At 40.7% G+C, this 23682-nt stretch overlaps 1 protein-coding gene across 1 annotated transcript in view; it reads left to right on the top strand.

The window, feature by feature from the left end:
• The window catches only part of LOC109834813 (60S acidic ribosomal protein P0-1-like), a 103342-nt gene that overhangs the window by 5718 nt on the left and 73942 nt on the right, over positions 1-23682 (top strand). Inside the window, 4 exon segments of the mRNA XM_020402832.1 lie at positions 3335-3437; positions 3549-3697; positions 3699-3792; positions 3794-3874. Of these exon segments, the coding sequence (XP_020258421.1) occupies positions 3335-3437; positions 3549-3697; positions 3699-3792; positions 3794-3874 (427 nt within the window).

Below are 23682 nucleotides of genomic sequence, written 5' to 3'. Positions count from 1 at the left end.
GAACTCGTCACCTAAGCCGGTTAGCCTTCTTCTGTGAAAACGCATCGTCTTTTGTTCGAACGTTAGTAGAGATTCATTCAAATACTGAGACCCTCTAGGGATCAGTCTCGTGGTAGCTATATTCTAACAACATTGCCTTGATAATTTTCACACACGGACAATGAGAGTTCGTCTCTCGGACATTTCTCTTCCAAGACTTGTTTGTATTTGCCACCTGATAGTACAACTCATCAGTCTGATGACTGAAGCAACCTATCATGTGTTGGCATGGCTTCCTAGATATAATGTCGTCATCAGACGAACAAGTTTCCCTCTGTGGATATGATGCTTCATTAGAATCTCCAAGAGTCACTCATTCAGATTTAAGCCTTCGTGAGCGTGAAACTCTAACGAGCTTTTGTACTTCGACTTGTAATCCGATACGATCGGTCATAAGATCTTTTCCTTTATTATTATTGGGGGGATTACTATTACCCCCAGCCTGAATGGTTGTTTGGGAGCCTTTCAATGGTCTCAATCGCTCCTTAACAGGTGCTTTATCTTGATCTTCGGGGAGAGGACCAAGGCGGTCTTTCAGAGAAATTCTGGATTTGGTGAGGTCCAAACTACCAAGGGGAGTGGGATCCGAAGTTGATGAAGGTTGAATGGTAACTTCGTTTACTTTTGTCTTATGCTCTGATTTGACCGTTGGTATCCAAACCGATTTTGGCTTAGGTGATTTTTTAACCACCTCTTCCTTCTGCATTTTTCGTGCTTCTTGCACAAGGATTCAGGCTTGCGCTAGCAATGCGCGGTGCTTTTGGATTCACTCCTCAAGGGTAGAGTGGGTCCTCTTGACGCAGACCAATTTGTTCTTCTCTGCTTTAGATGAGGGGTTGCTCGATCATCATTGTTGTTCTTGGCGCTGCCCAGATTTCAGATCCATATCATAGCGGATCCCGTCCATTGGCTCTAAAGCCTTAGCAAGTTGACGCGTAAGGCGTTAAAGCCATCTTTGGTGCGCCCTCTTTGACAACGTTGGTTCATCTTCAGCGACTGACTCTTTAGTCAAGGAAGAGTTTAGATCTGCTAATCTAAATTCGTCGGATATTGGCGACACGTCGTGATTTACAACTGCAGCGGCGGCGACGCGGAGATCATCTTCTCGGGTCTTCATATCAGAAGACCAGCGGACTTTTCTAGATCTGTAGGAGAGGTGGATCTGGAGGAGGACAAGTATTCCTCAAACTTCTGCTGGTCAAACTCATATTCGACCTCTTCATTCACCAGGATCTTGATCGCTGGTTGCGGCACGACAGCTTCGGCAGCGAAGTTGTTGGCTCCTACTATGGTCGCCAGCTTGTTTAGGGAGAAAGTTGATATCATCATTGATGTATTCATTATAACTTCAGTCATTACAATAAAAGAAAAAAAAGATAGTCTTTTTATAATACTCTTACACAATAAAAATGAAAAAAATACAACCCTCGTAAAAACAAACACAACGAACGTTTATCCTCCGCTGCATGTGTGGGATCTTATCCTGTGACGGAGATGTTGATATCCGAAGACTACTAAATGATCAGATCAGATCTGGAGCTTTGTTGATTCGCGAAGGAATCAAGAAACCGAAGCAATTATCTAGGCAACAGTGAGATAATCATTCTTCTCGAGATTACCGCAACAGGGCAATCTTAAGGCAAAGAACCGGTAAGTGTATATCCGACGAGCTCCTCTTCTTTATGCTGACGAACTATCTCCTCCTCTCTTATGAAATTCATACTCCTTCAGTCTTCAGTTTAGCAGGGCTTCACCAACGCTCTATAATTCTAGATCTGAAAAAATAAAGGCCCTAGGGCTGTAAATATAGGCTTTGGGACCCTTGTTTTTAAATAAGAACGATTGATTCACTCTTATCTTCAGTTGTAACTATTTTATCACATTCTTGGATAGATTCAGATTAGTTGGAACAAATCCAGGTGGTTAATCATCGAAAAACAGCTTAAAACTGCTAAAAATCGATTTTCAGGGGTGTGGACACCCATGGGTGTCTCGGCTTGACTGAGACACTCATGGGGGACACTCATGGGTGTCTCGGCCATAGCCGAGACACCTGAGGGTGTCTCGCTGAGGCCTAGAGCATTTTTCTATGTGTCCTGTTCGTTTTCGTCATATTTTCATCGTCCGAACTCGGAATTGCAAGATTCAATATGCATTGGAAAGTTAACAAGAAGATCTACAATCTCTCATGGTTGAATCATATATAGAGTAGACGGGGCATGATGGGCACTTCGTCATTCGTGAGTGACGTGTAGCTCTTGATCAGTTCATGTTTTCATTATTCTGAAGTTTCGTTGCCTCACACGATTCGTCGACTCACTGCATGCGCTTGTCAGCGTTAAATAAGCTTCTGTGACTCAGATAGTGACATGCATCATCATCTCTCTATATCGAGCTATGTGTGGGAACCTATAGACATTTTTAGATGCCTACAGGCCAGACTCGCTTTTAAATCTCAAAATGCTAAGGTCAACCCTGCGTTTCAAGTTCAAAACACAGAGGTCCACCTCCAAGTTCTAGTAACAAAACACAAGTCTTGCTCGTTGATCAAAATTCAGAACTCATCGAAACAAGTTTTATGGTTCGGAGGTCCAACACTTACCACCGACGAAAGGAATCTGTGGCGATAGTGCAACTGCCTGAGCTGAGGCACCAACGGTAGTCGAAGCCATAGGTGCGCCTAAACTCACTGCAGAGGTTTTCTTTGATCGGGTTTTGGAAACAACCTTCTTAAGAGCTATGTGGATGATTTGTTGTAGGAGAAGATGAACAGTGCTCGCCAGATTTTAAATGAAAAACTTTCGTTGAAGAAGCTTGAACAGAAAGAGAGTCAGAAGACTCTTGATTTGACCTATAGATAGCTGGACCTGTCAAATCGGAATGACATTTGATGTAAAAATTCTGCCCAACCATGATTTCCACATTCACACTGAGTTGGTTTGACTCCTGAAATGCAAGGATCACCTCTACGTATCAGTTTTCAAAACACGAGGCTCAGCTCTGCGTTCCAAACTCTAATCACAAGATTCACTCCTGCGTTTCAAGTCCTAATTGTGTAGTTCACCTCTACATTTCAAATTTTAAACGCAAGGTTCACCTCTACGTTTTAAGACCTAAACGTGTGGTTCACCTTTGCGTTTCAAAATTCTAAAGCTTTGCAGCTAGTGTTTCTATGGTGACTTCGTAGCCCTTGGCTCTCTCTTACCCAACTCTTACAGCTACTCCTCACATGTTCATCCATGCCTACAAGGATGTTCTTGCTATTTCTATTGACACTAAACACACCTGCTCACAGGCTGAGAGTGAGTAGAAGTATCTCAAGGATCCAAGCAAGTGTGCTGATGTTCCTGCATCTAAGGAATAGAAAAAAGATGAGCTCACTGATGAGTCTAATGATGGTGACTTAGGTTTTAGCTTGTTTGACTAAGTTCTTTGTCATCAAGTCCCAAAAGATATCCTGTTTGGTTTAGGGTGTTTCAGTTACTTAAAAACCTATATGGTTTTTTTAGCTTTATGCATTACCTATGAGAGGCCAGGCTTCAGTACTAAAAAAACTAGCAATAGCCATCAAGGTGACAAAAGCCAAGAAGAAACTAACCTACGACAAGAAGCTATGCAGCATCTTGGATGAGTACAGACAAGTTCTAATCGTTGATACCAATCAGAAAGAGATTCCGTGGGGATTCAGCGATCCTCACGAGGAAGAACACCCCCTTCAAAAATGTTGAGTTAATCTTTACCAAGGGAGATCTAAAAAAAAGTTAGTGAGAAAGTCACTAAATACAATGTTGGAGCACCTGCTAGTATTAGGCTCGTGGCTCTCACTGATGTCGTCGTCTCTTATATTCTAAATGCGAGACTCATCTCCACATTTTAAAGCAACAAGGCCTATTTCTGCACTTCAGAAACAGGGCCATAGGCATCTTCATACTGATCTTGCGTGATTAGTGCTTGAAATCAAGTCCACAATGCGTTCAAAGTAGATGTAATGAACAATCACCCAACCAATCCAAAATCAAAATTAGAATCCAAAGTATTCCGAAATTTTGTTCCAGTCAACCGTGAACTTTCAAAAACTTTGGAGGGGGTTCTGTAGGCTTTCTAAAAATTACTACAGATGGATGATCTGTACCAAGCACTGATAATAGAAGTTACAAGTCGACGACTTCCAGAAAGCTATAATTTGGAGACTTTCATGACAATCAATGAAGGTTACAATTCAATGACCTTCACAAAACCAATGGAAGTTTTAATTCGACGGCCTTCACAATCATCAACAGGAGTTACAATTGACGACTCTCACGCTCCAAAAAGCCGAGATGAAGATCACAATCTTTGTAATGCTCTAACTAAAGAGACTACAAATCAATGGTCTCTTCAACTCAAAACGAAGAGCTCACCTCTGTGTTCCAAGAATAAGACGCAAAGCTCATTTCTACATTCCAAACAACAAAACGCAGGGCTCACCACTATATTTTTAGCCTCAAATGCGGAGCCCAACTCCGCGTCCTAAGTCTAGGACACAGAGTTCGTGCCCAGAACACAAATTTTGTGTTTGACTCGTTCAAACACAAGTTAAACGGTTCCAGAAACCATTTCCCACAATTTGAGGGGGATTCCATCCCATTTAGGAGCAATTTTAGGGTTAGTTACACCCCTTGATCCCCTAAAAAAGCTGAAAAATTAGCTAAAGTCAAAAAGGGATTTTCGGATCTTTTTGGGGAGATCGAACTTTTTATGGATCTTTTGGCAGATCTTCGACTAGAGCTTTTAGAGATCGGAATTTTCATCTTCTCTGGGAGCATTTTGTGAAAGCTTTGGAGCTTTCACCCTTAGCTTGTCAATTGAGTTTTGGTTAGATCAAATCAACTCTTTTACAGAGTTCTAAACTCATACCGAGTTCTCAAACTTGATTTGATTTATTAACTTGTTAAGAGTCACAAACTTGCCACGCAAGTTCTTCTCAATGTCAATTCGTAAGGAATCAACCAAGTTCCACGAGTTGAAGCATTTGGTTCATCAACGGGATACAAGATTCAAGCTCCTATCAACACCAAGAAGAACCTAGTTTTAAACAAAGGGGAGGGTTTCTGTTGATCCCTTCCTTCTTTTATAAATCAGGATACCGATAGAGAATAATTGTAATTTCTTTTTCTAGATCATTTAGAGAGAGATTACAGTGAAAGATTATATCTGTTCTTTTCTTAAGTTAGTTAGAGAGATAAATACAAATTTTATTCTCATTTCTTCTTCAATTTTCCTACGAATATCACTATCTTGGATGATCAGGCGATATGCACCGTTTGAGTAGACTGTCTCTACTACAAACGGTCCTTCCTATTTAGGTTGGAACTTACCTTTTTTTTTGGAATTGAGTATCATTGTTCGCCGGATAGCAAGAACTTAATCTCCTTCCTTAAAGCTCCATTGTCAGAATTTCTTGTCAAAGGCCTTGGAGATTCAGGCTAGGTAAAACTCAATTTGCTGCTGAGCTTCCAAGCGTTTCTCATCTAACGTCTCGAGTTCTTCGAGACGTTTCTGATATTGTTCCTCAGTCATCATCCTCGTTGCTAGGGCAACACAAAGAGATTGAATTTGGATTTCCAAGGGAAGGACTTCCTCGCATCCATATACTAGAGAATATAAGGTTGCTCCGATAGGTGTGCGAACTCTGGTGCGATAGTCCCAGAGGGCTTTGCCAAGTTTGTTATCCCAATCTCGCTTGTTTGTTCTTACGAGCTTCAACATGATCTTGATGATGGTCTTGTAGAAGGCCTCAGCCAAATCATTTGCGGTAGGATTGTAGGCCATCGTTGAGATGTCTTGAATTTTGAACTTTCCACAGAATTTGATGAAGGCGTTGCTGACAAACTAAGGGACGTTGTCATGCATGATTCGCATTGTAACACCGCATCGGTAGATAATATGGTGTTTGATGAACCTGACAACGTCGCTCATCTTTACTTCTTTGTGTTGAATTACCTCGGCCCACTTGGAAAAGTAGTCGGTGATTGCCAAAATAAAACGGTCACTTTAGCAGACGGAAGGAAAATAGGACCGATGACGTCCATTCCTCATGTCTCAAATGGACATGATGTGGCCGAAGGGTGCAGGTGCTCCTAAGGTTGATTCATGTAATTAGCACATATCTGACATGCGTGGCATCACCGAACATACACGACTGCGTCTTTGATTATGGTTGGCCAATAATATCCCATTCTTCTAAGATGATCACATAATCAAGGATCACGTTGGTGTGCATCACAGGTTCTATCATGTGCTTTTTTGAGAGCCTCCTCTGCTTCTTTGGTCGAAAGACATCGGAGTAACAAGCCATCATACACATGGATATAAAGTGTCTGAGTCGTTGCATTGTAGCAGAATCTTGGTGCTCTTCATCGTACTAAGTCTCTTTCTTTTAAGTCTTCCGGTAATATACCATGCAAGACATAATCAATAATCGGGAAACACCAATCTCGGGGTTCTAATCTGACTCTGGTCGCATGCACCTCTTTGATGTCCAAGGCGCGGTCTGGTATTAAGAATTGGTGAGTTCTTACAGTGATCAATTGTTCTATCTTGGAAAGTTGTGCTAGAGATACTAATAATGCCACCAGTGCATATGCGTAAGCGTTCTGTAGGCGTGGGATTTACTCGATGAAAAATTCTTCAAATGAGTCTGCTATCTCAATGGCTGTCTTGTGTTATGGGACCAGGTCTAAGTTCCTGACTTTGTAATCTCCTCGAACTTAGTTGATTATCAATTGAGAACCACCAAAAACTTCAAGATACTCGACCCCCAGCTCTTTGATGAAACTGAGTCTAATGAGCGGTGCATTATATTCGGCCACGTTGTTGGAACATGGATCGATCAGTGAATAGGCTCGATGCATCACGTGTTTCTCCGGGGAAACTAAGATGACTCCAACTCCTGAAGAGATTTTGGAACATCCAGGAGCGCTTGCTACATTAGTTGCTCGAGAGGTACCGTCGAAGTACAATTGCCATACCTATTGATGAAAGGTAGTGTTGACTTAGTGGATTTCATCCGAAAAATCTTCATATAATTCAGCTGTATCCTTTATAAGATTAACTGCTAGAAGATCACAAATTTCTTGTCCTTTTGTTGGCCTTCTTGTTTTGATGATGTTTAACAAACAATTTATTACTAATGTTGTTTGTCTAGTGTTTGTGCATTCCTATGTTTTGTAGACAAACAACGTTGTTGGAGGATGGATGGATTGCGCCATAACGATCATATCAAATGGAGGTTGGCGGAATTGTGGAGTGAAGCATCGTACAATTCAAGTTCAAGATCCAAGTTTAGCTTCATCCGCAACGTGTACCAAGTTGAGCTCAATGAAGATCAAGATCAAGCTTGGGTAATTTAGTATAGGTTTTTATTATGTGTGTTAGATACACTAAGCTCAATATAATATACACACACGTATTTGGTTTCTATGTATATATATAGTTATATATATACATGCATGGTTTTAGGTTTTCATGTTTTGGACATACTTGCAAAATACATGAGTTTTCACAAATGGAAATTCAATTTGAGAAATTCTTTTTCTAACATGTTTGTTTTCATGTTTATAAACATTTCGTAAAGTTTCATCAAGTTTGGAATTGATTTGTTATGTTTAATGGAATTTACAAAATCATGTTTTTCGTTCGTGCATGTTCGTGCATGTTTTACAAAATAGATGAGTTTTCATAAATGGGAAGTGATATTCAAGAAATTCTTTCTTTGACATGTTTATATACATGTTTAGAAACTTCCCTCAAACTTTTACTATTTTTAGAGTTGATTTACTGTGCCCAATTGATTTTACAAAATCGTATATGTTAACAGTTTTTTAGAAACTGTAAATTTGTGTTCAAATATTTATTTCTCTCAACTGGGAAAAAACTTTTTAGACATTCTTTCTCTGACATATTATTCTACATGTATATAACATTCCCACAAAATTTCATAATTTTTGGAGTTCATTTACTATTTTAAATTGATTTTACAAAATAGCTGCGTGCTGCTACAGTAACTCCGGTCGACCGTACCAGTCGACCGAAGTACTGTAGCAAAAACAAGTTTAATGAGTTTTGTTTAAGGGTTTAGTGTTTGTTTAAAAAGCTTTTAAGCATTTACAAGAGTTTGGTTTGTGGAGCAAAATTTCACAAGAACAAGTGGAGATCATCCTTGGTGTTTGAGCATTCATTCTTCTCCCTCTCTCTTGTCATCTATAGAGAAGTTTCCTTAAACTCAATTCTAGCATTTTATACGTTTGTTCTTAATTCATAAGCTATATTTCATATTGAGTTTATATTGTTTTATCTTTTTGTTCACACACAACCTATTGAGCTTATTGTATTTACATTCATAGTATAATTTAGGGTTGTGGGTTTGTGACTAAGAGTTGTGCTTAATTGAGTTCTCACCTTGTTTAGAGAACAATCAATTGATTTATATTGTGCTTAATTGTGAGGATTCACTTGTAATACACTTGTACACCGAGAGAAGTGTGTGGTGAGAGACGGGGTCGAATCCAAGAGGAGTGGCGTCGGTTGACGTGCCTAGGGAGAGGTTGTAACCGAGCACTTGAGAAGGAGGACACGGGCTAGGACCAACACTTAGTGTGTAAGGTGTGATTGCATAGTGATTGTATTGTGAGGTGTAAACGTTGTTCGGGTGAACGTAGAAAACCCGGTTGAGATAGTGGAGATCTCCTCGAGGTGAGGAGCGGAGACGTAGGTCGTGGGGACCGAACTCCGTAATCATATTGTTTGTTTGTGATTGCATTGGCGTTCTTATTCTTGTTTTCATATCTTATATCGCCTTTGTGTATTGCTCATCATATTACCCTATCACTTGTGTAGATTGTTTATTTTACCCTTGTGTTGTTTATATATCCTTGCATATATACATATTCATCATATAGGATATATCTCTTTGTTTGCATTGCTTATCCTAGCTTATATATCTTGTGGTATTTCATATTTGCTAGGATAACTTATTAATAAGTTTTAATTAGCATTTAATCGGATTAGATTAGCATAAGACCCTAATACACCTTTGACCGACTTCTATTGTTTAAAGTGAAGGTCATATTAGGACAAAAGCAGGAGCCATCTCGTTAACCGCTAATTCATGGAAGCTGGTTGTGTCGTGAACACTCAAATTGTGTTGACATTAGAAATGACGTAGATCATCTGTCCAACCAGGTAGTGTCACATCTTATGAATTGCAAACACCAGGGCGAGGCACCCCTTTTTAGATCATTGGATATTAATATTTGGCACCTACCAATGTCCAACTCAAGTAATATACTGCCTGCTCGCTACCATTGTCATCGTCTTGTGCAAGCAGAGCACTTAACGAGTGGTTTGTTGCCTTGACATAAATCAGGAATGGTTTCCCCGACTTCAGTGCAACGAGAACAAGAGAATTTGATAGATATGCTTTGATATCCTCAAATACTTTCTGACAAGCATTATCCCAAATAAATGACTTGCCTATCTATGTAAGCTTAGAGAATGGTTGGCATTTTTAGGATAGGTTCAAGATGAACCAATGGATGTAAGCCAATCGCCCTTGTAATCCTTTGAGTTCTTTAAGGTTTCTCGAAGGGTCCTCTTTCAGGATTTATTCACACCCTCAGCCTGATAGTACAACTCATCGACATGATGACCGGAGCAATCTATTGCTCGTTTGTGTGACTTCCCAAGTGTAACGTCATCTTTTGACAGACTCATTTTCTTCTAGGGATGTGACGCCTTGTTGGCATTCTTGAGAGTCATGCATTTAGAACTACACCCTTGCAAGTGTGAAATATTAATAGGCTCCTAGGCTTCGACACGAACCCCCAAGCGGGAGGTGATGGGAATTTTTAGAAAAAGAGAGGACTTTGGCTTGACGGGAGGATGTGCACGACCCCCAGTTTACGCAACTACTCGGGTTTTGTTCACCAGACCCAAGCGTTCTTTAACAAGAGCGTTGCCTCGATCTTCGTGCAAAGGATCAAGGTGATCTTCCATCGTAATCTTGAATTTTATTAGATCTAGGCTTCCCTGAGTCTTTACCAGAGGTAAGATGACAGATGGACCAGGAGTGGACGTCAATGGAGGTGAGGACGCTGTCATGGAGTTGATTGCCTGGGCGAGATAGGGGGATGTGTCTCGTCCTTGGTTGAGACACCCTAAGCTATCTTGGTTTGCAAGACAGCTTTGGACGAGACACCCTGTTGCCTTTGCACTTTATTTCAATGCAGTTCTGAACATTGGCATCCAGATTTTGCGGGATTTTGGTGATTCTTCGGCCAACTCCTCCTTCTTCATTTCTTGTGCTTTTTGCTCAAGAGCATGCACATGTGTGGCATGTGCGTGATGTTTCTGGATGCATTTCTTGAGAGTTGAACAAGTCCTGTTGACACAGACCTATTCATCGGTTGATGGTTTGGAGAAAATGTTAATATCTTACTGTTGGGGTGGCTGAATCACTCGATGCTTCCTTGACTCTAGATCCACGTAATAGCGAACTCCATCAACCTGCTCTAAGGCCTTAGCGAACTAACGTGCGAAATGTTGGTTCTGCCTCTGACGAGCCCTCTTCGTCAGAGTTGGCGAGCTTTCATCAAATAACTCCTTGACTGAGGAGGAGTTGCCGCTAACAGAGACTTTGATGTGATTAGATGTTAAAGAGGCATTGCGAGGGGTAGCCTTAGCAACGATTGGGTGAGACTCATCACCCTGAGCCTTCATCGTAGTTGAAGACCAGCGAACCTTCTTTGAAGAAGAGATATTTTTGCACTCGGGGTGAGAAAGATCTTGAGGAGGAGGATGAGAGGTACACCTCGAACTTCGCTTGGTCAAACTTATACTCGACCATTGAATCAACCAGGATCTTGATCGATTGCGACACTCCGATCTCGATAGCGAGACCGTACACTCCCACTGTGATCACCAGCGTGTTTGTATCAGAAATTAATTTCTTTACAAAATCCATTACAATCATTTATCGATACAACGGAATCACAAGATTGAGCCTTTTTATAAGACTTTTCTTTGTAAAAGAAACAAAAAGAGGATTTTCTAGAAACACACGTAGAGATTGTTTATCAATAGCTGCTTGCATGGGATCTTTGCCTGTACCGAGAACGCGTTAGCCTGTGGACCACCAATTCACAGATCCGAACTGATTGTGAAGAAGGCTCGATGTTCTTATTTTGTTTTGAAATAAAGAACATAAGTAGTTATCTTAGCAATGTGAGATAAATACTCTTTCTGATATCAAATTAAGGTTTGAATACTGAGGAAATAACTGAAGGCCTTTAGATCTTTCGAAAACTTCTTGTTTATGCACGAAATTCGCTAAGATCTCCACCTCTCTCTAAATTTTATGGGTTTCTGCTCTCAAACCGTCAGCACTTATCCAATTCGTCCGTCAGTACCCATCAAAAGTGTGTAAGGGGGGTGTTTATAGGCCTCGGATGTCATGTTTGTGGATAAGAATTCTTAACTAACCTATAATCTAGTGGATTTTTAGTTTATAACGACTTTCTCATGTTTAAGGATATTCCCAAGGCAGTTATAGAGCCAGTGGACTACACAAAAACCGAGGAAATCATCGAAAAATGCATCATGGGGCTTCACTGTGTGTGAGATACATTGGTGTGTCTCGGCACCCGAGACACACTGAGGTGTCTCAGTACTCAAGACACATTTATGTGTCTGGGGTTTCGAGACACTTCAGACTATCTCACTGATTGTGAGATAGTTTTGTCATTTGTCGTTCTATCGTTTCTTTGTTTCGCGCATTCCTTTACTTCTTTTAGCATAAGATGATCCTCTCTGAATTAGATGATGACATTCTTTGTCTTTGTTTGTGGAAAAATTTACAGTAAAAGAAATAAAAGAAAATTGATCTGTATTCCTTTAATCTCAATTACATTTGGATTTCCTGATTACAAAAGAGAGGAGAACGAACTTGATTCTCCCCTTTGTTTAATTCTGGGTTCTTCACGGTGGCGATGGAGTGCCTCCCTCGAATGTTCGCATCGAGTTTGCTCTCTGTTTACGATCCGCACGTCTTGATTCACTGGAATGGTATCTCCTACTCACGATTTGACGCTGTGGAGAACTTGCAAATCAAGTTTTAGAACTCTTGATGAGTTGATTGATCTTAACCGTAATTGGTTAGACAAGCCAAGGATCTCTTCTATGCTGCCCAAGAGCAGGATGAAAGATTCAGCCTCCAAAATCCCGGATCTGAACTAAGCTGATTTCTTAGTTATTTATAAGAGATTAAAGGGTGTAACCGCCCCCTTAATTTGCTCCTAAGTGGGGCTAATAGGATGTAACCGCCTCTTAAATCACTCCTGAGTGGAGTTGTGATCCCCTCAGATCGTGGGAAATGGTTTTAAAACTGTTCAGCTCGTGTTTGAACGAGTCAAATGCATAATCCGCGTTCTGGCATGAATTCTGTGTTCAAACGCAGTGTCTGGAAGCTCAGACACAGCAATTTGGAAGCTGCGTTGACAGCGTTAGAAGCTACTCGTGAGCTGCGTTTGTAGCAATTTGGAAGCTACGTTTGGCAGCTTGGAAGCTGCGTTTGTCATCAGATGGAAGCTGCATTTGGCAGCGGATGGAAGTTGCATTGGCAGCTTTCGGAGGCTGCGTTTGCGGCCGAACATGAGCTGCGTTGACAGCGGATGGAAGTTGCATTGGCAGCTTTCGGAGGCTGCGTTTGCGGCCGAACATGAGCTGCGTTGACAGCTGGATCTGAGCTGGGTTTGTAGCGTTTAGAGCTGAATGTGAGGTGCGTCTGCAGCCAGGTTTGACCTGTGTCCACAGTCAAATTGGTATTGCGTCTTGATGATGGTACGCAGGGAGGACTTCCACGTCTGGGTTTGAAGAGACCGTCGATTTGTAGTCTCTTTTTGTCAGAGCGTTGCAAAGATCGTCGTTTTGTAATCTTTGCTTTAGCTCTTTGATATATGAGAGTCGTCAGATTGTAACTCTCGATGTTGATTGTGAAGGATGTTGATTAGAACTTTCATCAGTTGTTGTGAAGGTCATCATATTGTAACCTTCATCGATCTACGTGAAAGTCTTCAAATTGTAGCCTTCTGGAAGTCGTCAGATTGTAACTTCCATGATCCGTGTTCGATGTGGAATCAGCTATCTATTGTGATTTTTAGACAGCCTACAGTCTTCTCTTCGTCTCGAGTTGTGTTCAGGAACCTATATGCAATTTTTGATACCTACAGTTGACTTTGAGTGGATTGGCTGGAGAAGAACGATCATCTCCTCATTGCGGACAATATGGAAGTTTGAGAAGTTTATTGGAAGATGGCGATTGACTAAGAAATTTGGGGAAGTTAAGAGTGACAAGAACCAAAGATTTAGAGCAGGAGTTCATGAAAAAATCCTTCTTCGTTGCTAATGGGCTATTTATAGTATCCAAGAGGGACACATGGAATAATCCGGATGGTTAGCTCATTTTGAAATGAACGGATGAGATACATCTCAGAATCTCAAATGGTTCACACGAAACTTAAAGTACCACCCACTTTTACTCCATGCCACTTCACTCGAAATCGAAGTGACACCATAACTCTCTAACATCTGATAATGTCATCATGTCGTTTAAAATAGTAATGTTTCACCTACCTACGAAAGGCTTCTAAAAACTCACTAGATGATGTCTATTCGGTGAATAGTCGACCAGACCTAGTTGATTCTCAATAGGTGACAAAAAAATTTAAAGAATATCTCTCACGCACTCGCCCCAAGCAGTTCATATGTCAATTAGCAAATGCAGTCGACTAAGATTGGTTCCAAACTTAGACAAAAAACAAACGCAACAAAAATAACTACTCAGGTTTGAGATGTGTCTTCACAACGAAGGACGAGGCCCCTCGAGTCAGCAGTTAACTTCACAAGTCAAAGATAGAGCTAACTCATCCAGAAGGCACAAATTGAGATCGCACGGCACCAAAAAAGTAATTCTAGCTCAAAAATCTCTCTTTATTCATTTATAAAGAATATTTATAAGATATATGTGTACATATATACAATTCAAGGTGAGAGACATGAAAGTCCGAGGAGACTAAGAGAGGTCCATTCTCACTCCTGGAGTCAAAGGTAGGGAACCGCTTGGAGCAGCCGATAGAGGAGTCGAATAGTCTCCTCCTTCGTCCAACTCCCCCTCCTCGTAAGATCGAGTCCCCATTCAAGTGCTTCCACCTCCACCAACTCATCTAGACACTTAGCTACAATGGGAGGATAGTGGAAGCGATAGGGTGGGTTCCTCATCTCGACTGGGAGTTTTGTAGAGAGATAGTCATACCCGGCCTTACAGGTGGTCGCCACTTCAGTCTTTCTAGTTAAGCTCTGGCGATACCCCTCAATGATCTCCTAGTGATAAGGCTCAAACTCAAGGTGGGTCATTGCTAGCGACTCCTGCAGGCGGGTGAACTCCCCTTGAAGCTTGACGAGCTCCATATGCTCCTCGTCTATCTGTCTCCTCTCCTGCATTGCCGCTTGCTTCTAAACCTTGACCTATGCCAGAGAGCCTCATCCAGCTTCTTGGCCTTCCTTTTGCTCTTCTCTAACTCTCACCTGAGCCCATCGACCTCAGGAGTTCTTGAGGCTGATGTCCTAATAGCCTGTTCTGAGTCGACCCCTCTACCGGCTCTAAGGGAAGTAACCTCACCTAATAGCTTGAGATATGAACTCTGGATCTACTCCATCCGGTCATATATCTCCTGCTCCACCAAAGTGCCTCAAACCAAGTATCTGTGAATGCTCAAGTAGAGACCGTCATTAAGAACCCTCTGTAGAAACTCCTCATCTCGAGGAAGCAAGAACTACTCAACCACCTTCGACTGACTAAAGCAGGAACCAAGGACCATTCCCATGACATTGAGGTATTGAGTAGGCTCATAACGGTGCTCTAGGTCAGGCTTCTATCCATATCGGGGGCCAACCCCTAAAGTCCTGATGATGTACTGCCTCATCCTCTCCCATTCTTCTTCTCCGATCTCAGCAATGCGGTGAGGATGGAGATATTCTAGCCCTTAAGGAGGAGCCATCTCCTCTTTGATCAACTCCTCCCCCTAATGAGTCAACTCGCTATGATGGGCGGACGATCCTCCCTCCTCAGCAGGAGCTCTGGCCTCGACTCCCTCTTCTTGAGGAGTCTCGACTGGTTCTTCTGGAGCCGACTCATCTAGATGGATTATGTCAGTCTCGGTCATCTCGGCAGTCTCCTGATGTTCTTGTTCCTCATCCCTCTGGGGACTCCTCCTTCGTCTATGGATGAGGGTGGTAGAAGGCTCCGACTCAGTCAACTTAGCCTCCATTTGGTGAGAGTCACGACGGAGACACTTCTAGGGCTGAGCAGATGGCCCTTCCTGGCAGTCAAGCAGAGAATCAGTTGGTAACATATCTGCTTCTGTTGTCCCTATGATGTGGGCTGAAACACTCTCCTGGTCCCTGGCAGAAGGAGGCGCGATCGACATGTTGGCAACTTGCAAGACCGAGTTTTCAAGCAGATGATCAACTCGACGAGAGTCAGCGTATGCCTTGATCTGATCAAGCGTATCTTTCTTAGCATCGAGTAGGTCACCCTCTATGAGCACCTCCCTTCTTATTTCCGTCCAGTTTGAGCAGCCTAACTCTAGGTCATTCCCCATGACCCAGACAAACTTCTCATTCCAATCCTTGTATGGGTCAGGAAGGCTGGTGATAAGCCAGAACTTCCCCACCATTTGAAAATGGAAGTGTGGTTCAGTCTGGTTCACCTTCACAGTCACCAACTAACCTAAGACCTGCAAGGAAGGATTTATCACCAACCAATGGCAGATCACAATGAACTTTGTTGGACCCTAGAGGGGGGGGGGGGTTAGGGTCAAGAGGCTTTAATATGCAATATAAATTCAGCACAAGCAAAACACAAAACAAAAAATGCGATAAAAGTAAGAGAGATAGGGTTAGGAGTTCATTATCCTTGACGCGCGATGTGTTAACAAGGTTTGGCCCTCTGGCCTACGTCCCCGCTCCCCACTCTCGAGGAGAAATCCACTACACATCCGGTTTGGAAGCCGGAACTTCGTCTACACAGCGATCTCCACAGATCTCTCTTACTACACAGTTTGATCTCAACAGATCACACTCCCTCACAGTAGATCTTCACAGATCTCACTAATCACAGCAGAAGAAAAGATGCAAGAACCTCTCTTTACACAGCCCCTATAGCAAAGAGAAGGTTTACTGAAGCTGGGAAGTGAAACACACTTAAAAACAGAGAGAAAACAGACTTTGAAAATTTTACTCAGGAAAAAGAAAAGGCTCTCTAGTTTTGCAAACGTTAGGGCTCCTAAAGAAGAAGAAGACTGGGGTTTTTATAGAAAAGATAAAATCATTTGAAAACAAAACTCAATCTTCCCATTTAGGAAGATAATCTCCTTTTCAGGTTGTTAGCTCAAACTGTGCCAAACACTATTAAGTGAAAGCACAACAATCGAGGCAAACGACCGTTTTAAAAAGTCGCGGTTGACTGAAAGACGGTCGACCGACCGAAAATTTCGGTCGACCGCCAACAACCTTAAAAACTTAGAAATCAAGCAGAGACACCGTCGGTCGACCGGCGCGGTCGACCGATAGAAAAATAGAGATTTCGATCGACCGTACCGGTCGACCGACGACCTCTCTGAAAAATAGTGAGGAAAGGTGATGGGAGCGGTCGATCGGACCGGTCGACCGCTTTCTGACATTTTGCAGAAAACAGTTTTTAACCAACTTTAAATATTTGCAAAATATTTATTTGATCTCTGAAAAATCTAAAACTTTGTAAAATGTTTTTAATACTAAAAACAAACTGTTTGGAAAAAGAATTTTGTAGATAGGTCCTCATACTTGTGAAAAATAGTATTTTGTGAAAAACGCTTAAAAACATAAGTATGAAATCGTGTGTGTGATTCCCAATAGCTTCAAGTAAACTCAGTAACTCTTTGCCTACATTCTAGCACTAGAGAGGGAAACAAAAGAAAGCTAATATCCTTATATAGAGAGCAATACTTGAGCTTTGATATAGCTTGAATCGGATGAAGCTTTTAGTCGAATTTGTCGTTCTTGAAATAATGTTGCTTCATTTCTTGGCCTCCTCCTTTGTGGCACTAACAAGCTTGATATATGAATTATCTACATTTGCACTCAATAAGCCATTAGTACCGATAATGGTGGTTGTAAGAACATCATCAAAACATAAGGGCTAACAATCTCCCCCTTTTTGATGATGACAACCAACCATTATATAAGAGCAAAAATAAAATAGCTTTTAGATAGGTGCTCCCCCTATCTATGAGCTCCCCCTAAATATATGCAACAGATGAGGAGATTTCTCTCCCCCTTTGTCACCATCAAAAATGGGGAAGAAATGCAAAATGCAAGATGCAACTAAACAAGCAAGCAATGTAGAACTTTCACATAGTGCATAAGCCCAAACCATTTCTTATGCGACAAAAATCATCCTCTCCAAGAGGCTTAGTAAATATATCCGCTAATTGAGATTTTGTGTCAACAAATACTAGGGATACATCTTGTCTCTCTACATGATCGCGTAAGAAATGATGGCGCACGTCAATATGCTTAGTTCTAGAATGCAAAACCGAATTTTTGGAAATATTTATGGCACTTGTGTTATCACAAAAGATTTTAATATTTTGAAAATTCAAATCATAGTCAACTAAACTTTGTTTCATCCATAAAACTTGAGCACAACATAAGCCGGCGGCAATGTATTCCGCTTCCGTAGTGGACAATGCAACACAATTTTGTTTCTTGGAAGCCCAAGAAACAAGGGAATTTCCTAAGAATTGGCATGTTCCACTAGTACTCTTGCGATCTACCTTACATCCGGCAAAGTCGGCATCACAAAAACCATATAAATCAAAAGTGGTGCTTTTTGGATAAAACAAACCAAGGTTAAAAGTTCCATTAACATACTTAATGATCCTTTTAACCGCAATTAAATGAGATGCTTTTGGAGAAGCTTGAAAACGTGCACATGCACATACACTAAACATGATGTCGGGTCTACTAGCGGTGAGATAAAGAAGACTACCTATCATACCTCGGTATAGTTTTTGGTCCACATCTTCACCACTCTCATCCGCATCAAGCTTAACACTAGTACTCATGGGAGTAGGCGCATGCTTAGAATTCTCCAACTTAAATTTCTTCACCAATTCCTTCGCATACTTGCTTTGTGAAATGAAGATCCCATCCTTAGTTTGCTTGACTTGGAGCCCGAGAAAGAATGTAAGCTCTCCCATCATACTCATCTCAAAGTGATCCTGCATAACTTTAGAAAATTCCTTGCACAAGGATTCATTAGTAGCACCAAAAATAATGTCATCCACATATATTTGAACTAAAATGAAATCATTTTTCCTTTTTCTCACAAAAAGTGTGTTATCAATAGATCCTTTTGAAAAACCATTTTCAACAAGAAAACTAGAGAGGCGAGCATACCAAGCCCTAGGAGCTTGTTTCAACCCATATAAAGCTTTTTGTACCCGGTAAACATGATTAGGAAAAGCATGATCTATAAAACCGGGGGGTTGCTCAACATACACTTCCTCTTCTATAAAACCATTTAAGAAAGCACTTTTGACATCCATTTGAAATAGTTTGAAATTTTTAAAACTAGCAAATGCCAAAAACATCCTAATAGATTCCAACCTTGCAACCGGTGCAAAGGTTTCATCATAGTCTATGCCCTCCTCTTGATTGTATCCTTGGGCAACCAAACGTGCTTTATTTCTAGTTACAATGCCATGTTCATCAAGTTTGTTTCTAAAAACCCATTTTGTACCAATAACACTAGCATTGTTAGGTCTAGGAACTAACTTCCAAACTTCATTTCTTTGAAAATTGTTTAATTCTTCATGCATAGCCAAAACCCAAAATTCATCATTCAAAGCATCATTAACCTTTTTAGGTTCTAGTTGAGATAGAAATGCAACATTACCACATTCACTCAAGGCTTTTGAGCGAGTTATAACTCCTTTTGAAGGGCTCCCAATGATTTGTTCCTTTGGATGATTTGATGTGAATTTCCAAGCTTTAGGTGGTTCAACTTGTTCTTGAGCATTGGTGCTATCTACATCCTTTTGAACTTCTATAGAGGGAGTGTCATTGATTTGCAACAAGTCCAATCCTCCCTCAATATCATCATCATCATCTTTCCTAGGCAACACAACTTGAGAGCCAACATTAATCTCATCAAAAGTAACGTTTATAGACTCTTCAACAACGAGGCTTCGTTTATTGAAGACCCTATAAGCCTTACTTCGAGGTGCATAACCCAAGAAAATACCAACATCAATTTTGGAATCAAATTTATCATGGTGATCTTTTGTATTTAAAATAAAACATTTGCAACCAAAGACACGAAAATAACCAATGAAAGGAGTTTTTCCATAATAAAGTTCATAAGGAGTTTTCTTAAGCTTTGGTCTAATCAAAACACGATTTAAAACATGGCAAGCCGTCGATTTTTCCGTTCAACAACACCATTTTGTTGTGGTGTTCTAGGAGCGGAAAACATATGAGTTATCCATGATGAGCACAAAAATCATAGAAAAATTCATTTTGGAATTCACCTCCATGATCACTTCTTATTTTAACAACTTTTAAATCCTTTTCATTTTCAATTCTTTTAACATGATTAGCAAACTCTTCAAAACAATCATTTTTCTTTGCAAGAAATATTTTCCATGTAAAACGAGAAAAATCATCAATAATCACAAAAACATAGTGTTTGCCTTCAAGAGAGGTAACACGTATAGGACCAAATAAATCGAGATGAAGCAATTGCAAAGGTTTAGAAGTTGATACCTCATGGATGGATTTGAAAGAAGATTTTGTTTGTTTACCTTTAGCTTAATCCTCACAAATTGTATCATTTATGAAATGCAAGCTAGGTAGTCCTTTTACAAGATTCTTCTTAGACAATTTTGATATTAACTCCATGTTTGCATGTCCAAGTCTCTTGTGCCAAATCCACGGATTTTCATCAATAGCCGCAAGGCACTTCACATCTTGATTAACTAACTCGTTCATCTCAAAAATGTATACATTAGATTTGCGATTAGTAATAAAAACAATTTTTCCATTCATACTAATAATGCATTTATCCGGTTTAAAAGAAATATCAAAACCTTTATCACTCAATTGACTAATGCTAAGAAGATTATGATTCAAACCATTTACTAAATAAACATCTTCTATTATGGGTGAGGGTTTCTTACCAATAGAACCGATACCAATGATTTTACCTTTCTCACCACCACCGAAGGAGACATTGCCTCCTTCAATCCTTGATAGGGTTGCAAATAACTCTTTGTTGCCCGTCATATGATGTGAGCAACCACTATCAAGGTACCACATCTCCTTACGTCGTTGCCGTGACGTTCCCTACAAAAGAAGAAGATGAAGGTGTAGTAGCTTTAGGTACCCATGTCTTGGGTCCTTGATGGTTAGTAGTTTTGGTACCTTTGGGTACCCACATCAAACCATAAAAATATTCATTGTCTTTAATTCTACAATGAGTAGAAATGTGTCCATGTCTCATACAATAGGTGCATACAAAATTTCTTTTGTATGTACGAATGTTAGAACCACGAAACCTATTTCTACCATGGTGATTGTAGTTGGCATAAGTCCTACAACCCTCAATTTCTAATCTTTCGATCTTTGATCTTAATTGCTTGTTCTCGAAATCGAGATCTCCTAGCAATTCATCTTTTAGAGCAAGAGAGGTTGTTAGTTGTTCTAGCTTAATATCACAAGAGGCATGCAATTTTTTGAAAGAAGAGTATTCTTTAGACATTCTTTTAAATTCAAAGTTCAACTCTTCTAAAGCCATAGCTATGTCACATTGCATATAGAAAGATTCACTTTCGGCCTCGGATATTACCTCATGTTCATTTGCCATGAAACAAACATTTGGGTCATGAAGAGCAAGTTTGGCTCCTTCTTCATCACTATCCGAGTCACTTGGTTCGGATTCTTCCCATCCGGCATACATAGCCTTCTTCTTCTTGTACTTCATGTACTTTTCTTTGAGCTTGGGGCAATCCTTAGCGATGTGACCCAGTTCATTGCATTCAAAACATTTACCTACACGAGAGGAAAACTTGTTGTTAGATCGAGGGTTAAATTTTTTGTTCATTTTTATAAGTCTAGAGACTCTTCTAGAGAGATGAGCCACTTCTCTAGAAAAATCGACTTCACTATCCGACGACGAAGATGAGTTGTCACTAGCTCCTTTGAGAGTTATGGTCTTCAACTTTGGTGACGGCTCCTCAACTTCGCGGGATGGCACTTCCTCCTTCTCCTTCCCCTTGAGCTTCTTCTCATGCACTTTGAGCTTTCCGATGAGGCTATCAAGAGCCAAGGTAGTGAGGTCATGAGCTTCCTCAAGGGCCGTAGCCTTGGGCTCCCATGTCGGAGTCAAGGAGCGAAGTATCTTGTAGTTCATGTCTTGAATGGATAATTGCTTATCTAGACCATGTAATTCATTGATGATATTAGTAAAGCGAGAAAACATAGCATCAATGGATTCATTAGGAAGCATTTTAAATAGCTCATAATCATGCATAAGCCCACTAATCTTAGATTCCTTAACTTGGGGGGTTCCTTCATGTGTGATACATAATTTTACCCAAATTTCGTATGCGGTTGTACACGTGGAAACTCTATTATATTCATTAAGGGAAAGACCACAAATTAAGGTGTTCATAGCCTTAGCATTGAGATTAGCTAAGTGCCTTTCTCCATCGGTCATGTTCCCGACTTTGGACTTTTCTTCATATTTCTCTTCTATGAGCTCTAGGATGTCAAGGTCGATGCAACGAAGGTAAATTTTCATCCTAGCCTTCCATTAAGCAAAATTAGTCCCGGTGAAGAGAGGTGGTCTAGTTGTGGATTGTCCTTCTAACATATGCATATTCAAAGAGGACTCCAATAGATCTTTTCTCTAAGGTGATTAAACCAAAAATTAATATAGAGACCAAGCTCTGATACCAATTGTTGGACCCTAGAGGGGGGGATTAGGATCAAGAGGCTCTAATATGCAATATAAATTCAGCACAAGCAAAACACAAAACAAAAAATGCGATAAAAGTAAGAGAGATAGGGTTAGGAGTTCGTTATCCTTGACGCGCGATGTGTTAACGAGGTTCGGCCCTCTGGCCTACGTCCCCGCTCCCCACTCTCGAGGAGAAATCCACTACACACCCGGTTTGGAAGCCGGAACTTCGTCTACACAGCGATCTCCACAGATCTCTTTCACTACACAGTTTGATCTCAACAGATCACACTCCCTCACAGTAGATCTTCACAGATCTCACTAATCACAGCAGAAGAAAAGAAGCAAGAACCTCTCTTTACACAGCCCATATAGCAAAGAGAAGGTTTACTGAAGCTGAGAAGTGAAACACACTTAAAAACAGAGAGAAAACAGACTTTGAAAATTTTACTCAGGAAAAAGAAAAGGCTCTCTAGTTTTGCAAACGTTAGGGCTCCTGAAGAAGAAGAAGACTGGGGGTTTTATAGAAAAGATAAAATCATTTGAAAACAAAACTCAATCTTCCCATTTAGGAAGATAATCTCCTTTTCAGGTTGTTAGCTCAGACTGTGCCAAACACTATTAAGTGAAAGCACAACAATCGAGGCAAATGACCGTTTTAAAAAGTCACGGTTGACTGAAAGAAAATTTCGATCGTCCGAAATAAACCTTCGGTCGACCAAAAAATCACGTCGGTCGACCGAACGAAAAATTCGGTCGACCGCGAGCTGCTTCGAAAACTTGGAAAACAAACAGAACCACCGTCGGTCGACCGGCACGGTCGACCGATTAGAAAATCGAGATTTCGGTCGACCGTACCGGTCGACCGACGACCTCTCTGGAAAATAGTGAGGAAAGGCGATGGGAGCGGTCGACCGGACCGGTCGACCGCTTTCTGACATTTTGCAGAAAACAGTTTTTGACCAACTTTAAATATCTAAAACTTTGTAAAATGTTTTTAATACTAAAAACAAACTGTTTGGAAAAAGAATTTTGCAGATAGGTCCTCATACTTGTAAAAAATAGTATTTTGTGAAAAACGCTTAAAAACATAAGTATGAAATCGTGTGTGTGATTCCCAATAGCTTCAAGTAAACTTAGTAACTCTTTGCCTACATTCTAGCACTAGAGAGGGAAACAAAAGAAAGCTATATCCTCATATAGAGAGCAATACTTGAGCTTTGATATAGCTTGAATCGGATGAAGCTTTTAGTCGAATTTGTCGTTATTGAAATAACGTTGCTTCATTTCTTGGCCTCCTCCTCCTTTGGATATCTTCGTTGTAGCGTATATTCCATCCATCCTCCGTTTATAGCACTAACAATCTTGATAAATGAATTTACTACATTTTCACTCAATAAGCTATTAGTACCGATAATGGTGGTTGTAAAACATCATCAAAACATAAGGGCTAACAAACCTCACCAAGGTGGTGATGGTGTTCGGCTTCATCTGTGCTGGTAATACCCATAGCACCATGAACATTTGCTTGAGGAAGGGGTGCAGGG

The sequence above is a fragment of the Asparagus officinalis genome, chromosome 1 (assembly GCF_001876935.1).
Source record: "Asparagus officinalis chromosome 1, Aspof.V1, whole genome shotgun sequence".
NCBI lineage: Eukaryota > Viridiplantae > Streptophyta > Magnoliopsida > Asparagales > Asparagaceae > Asparagus > Asparagus officinalis.
The sequence above is the reverse complement of the archived record's forward strand: the minus strand, read 5'-3'. Positions and strand labels throughout refer to the sequence as shown.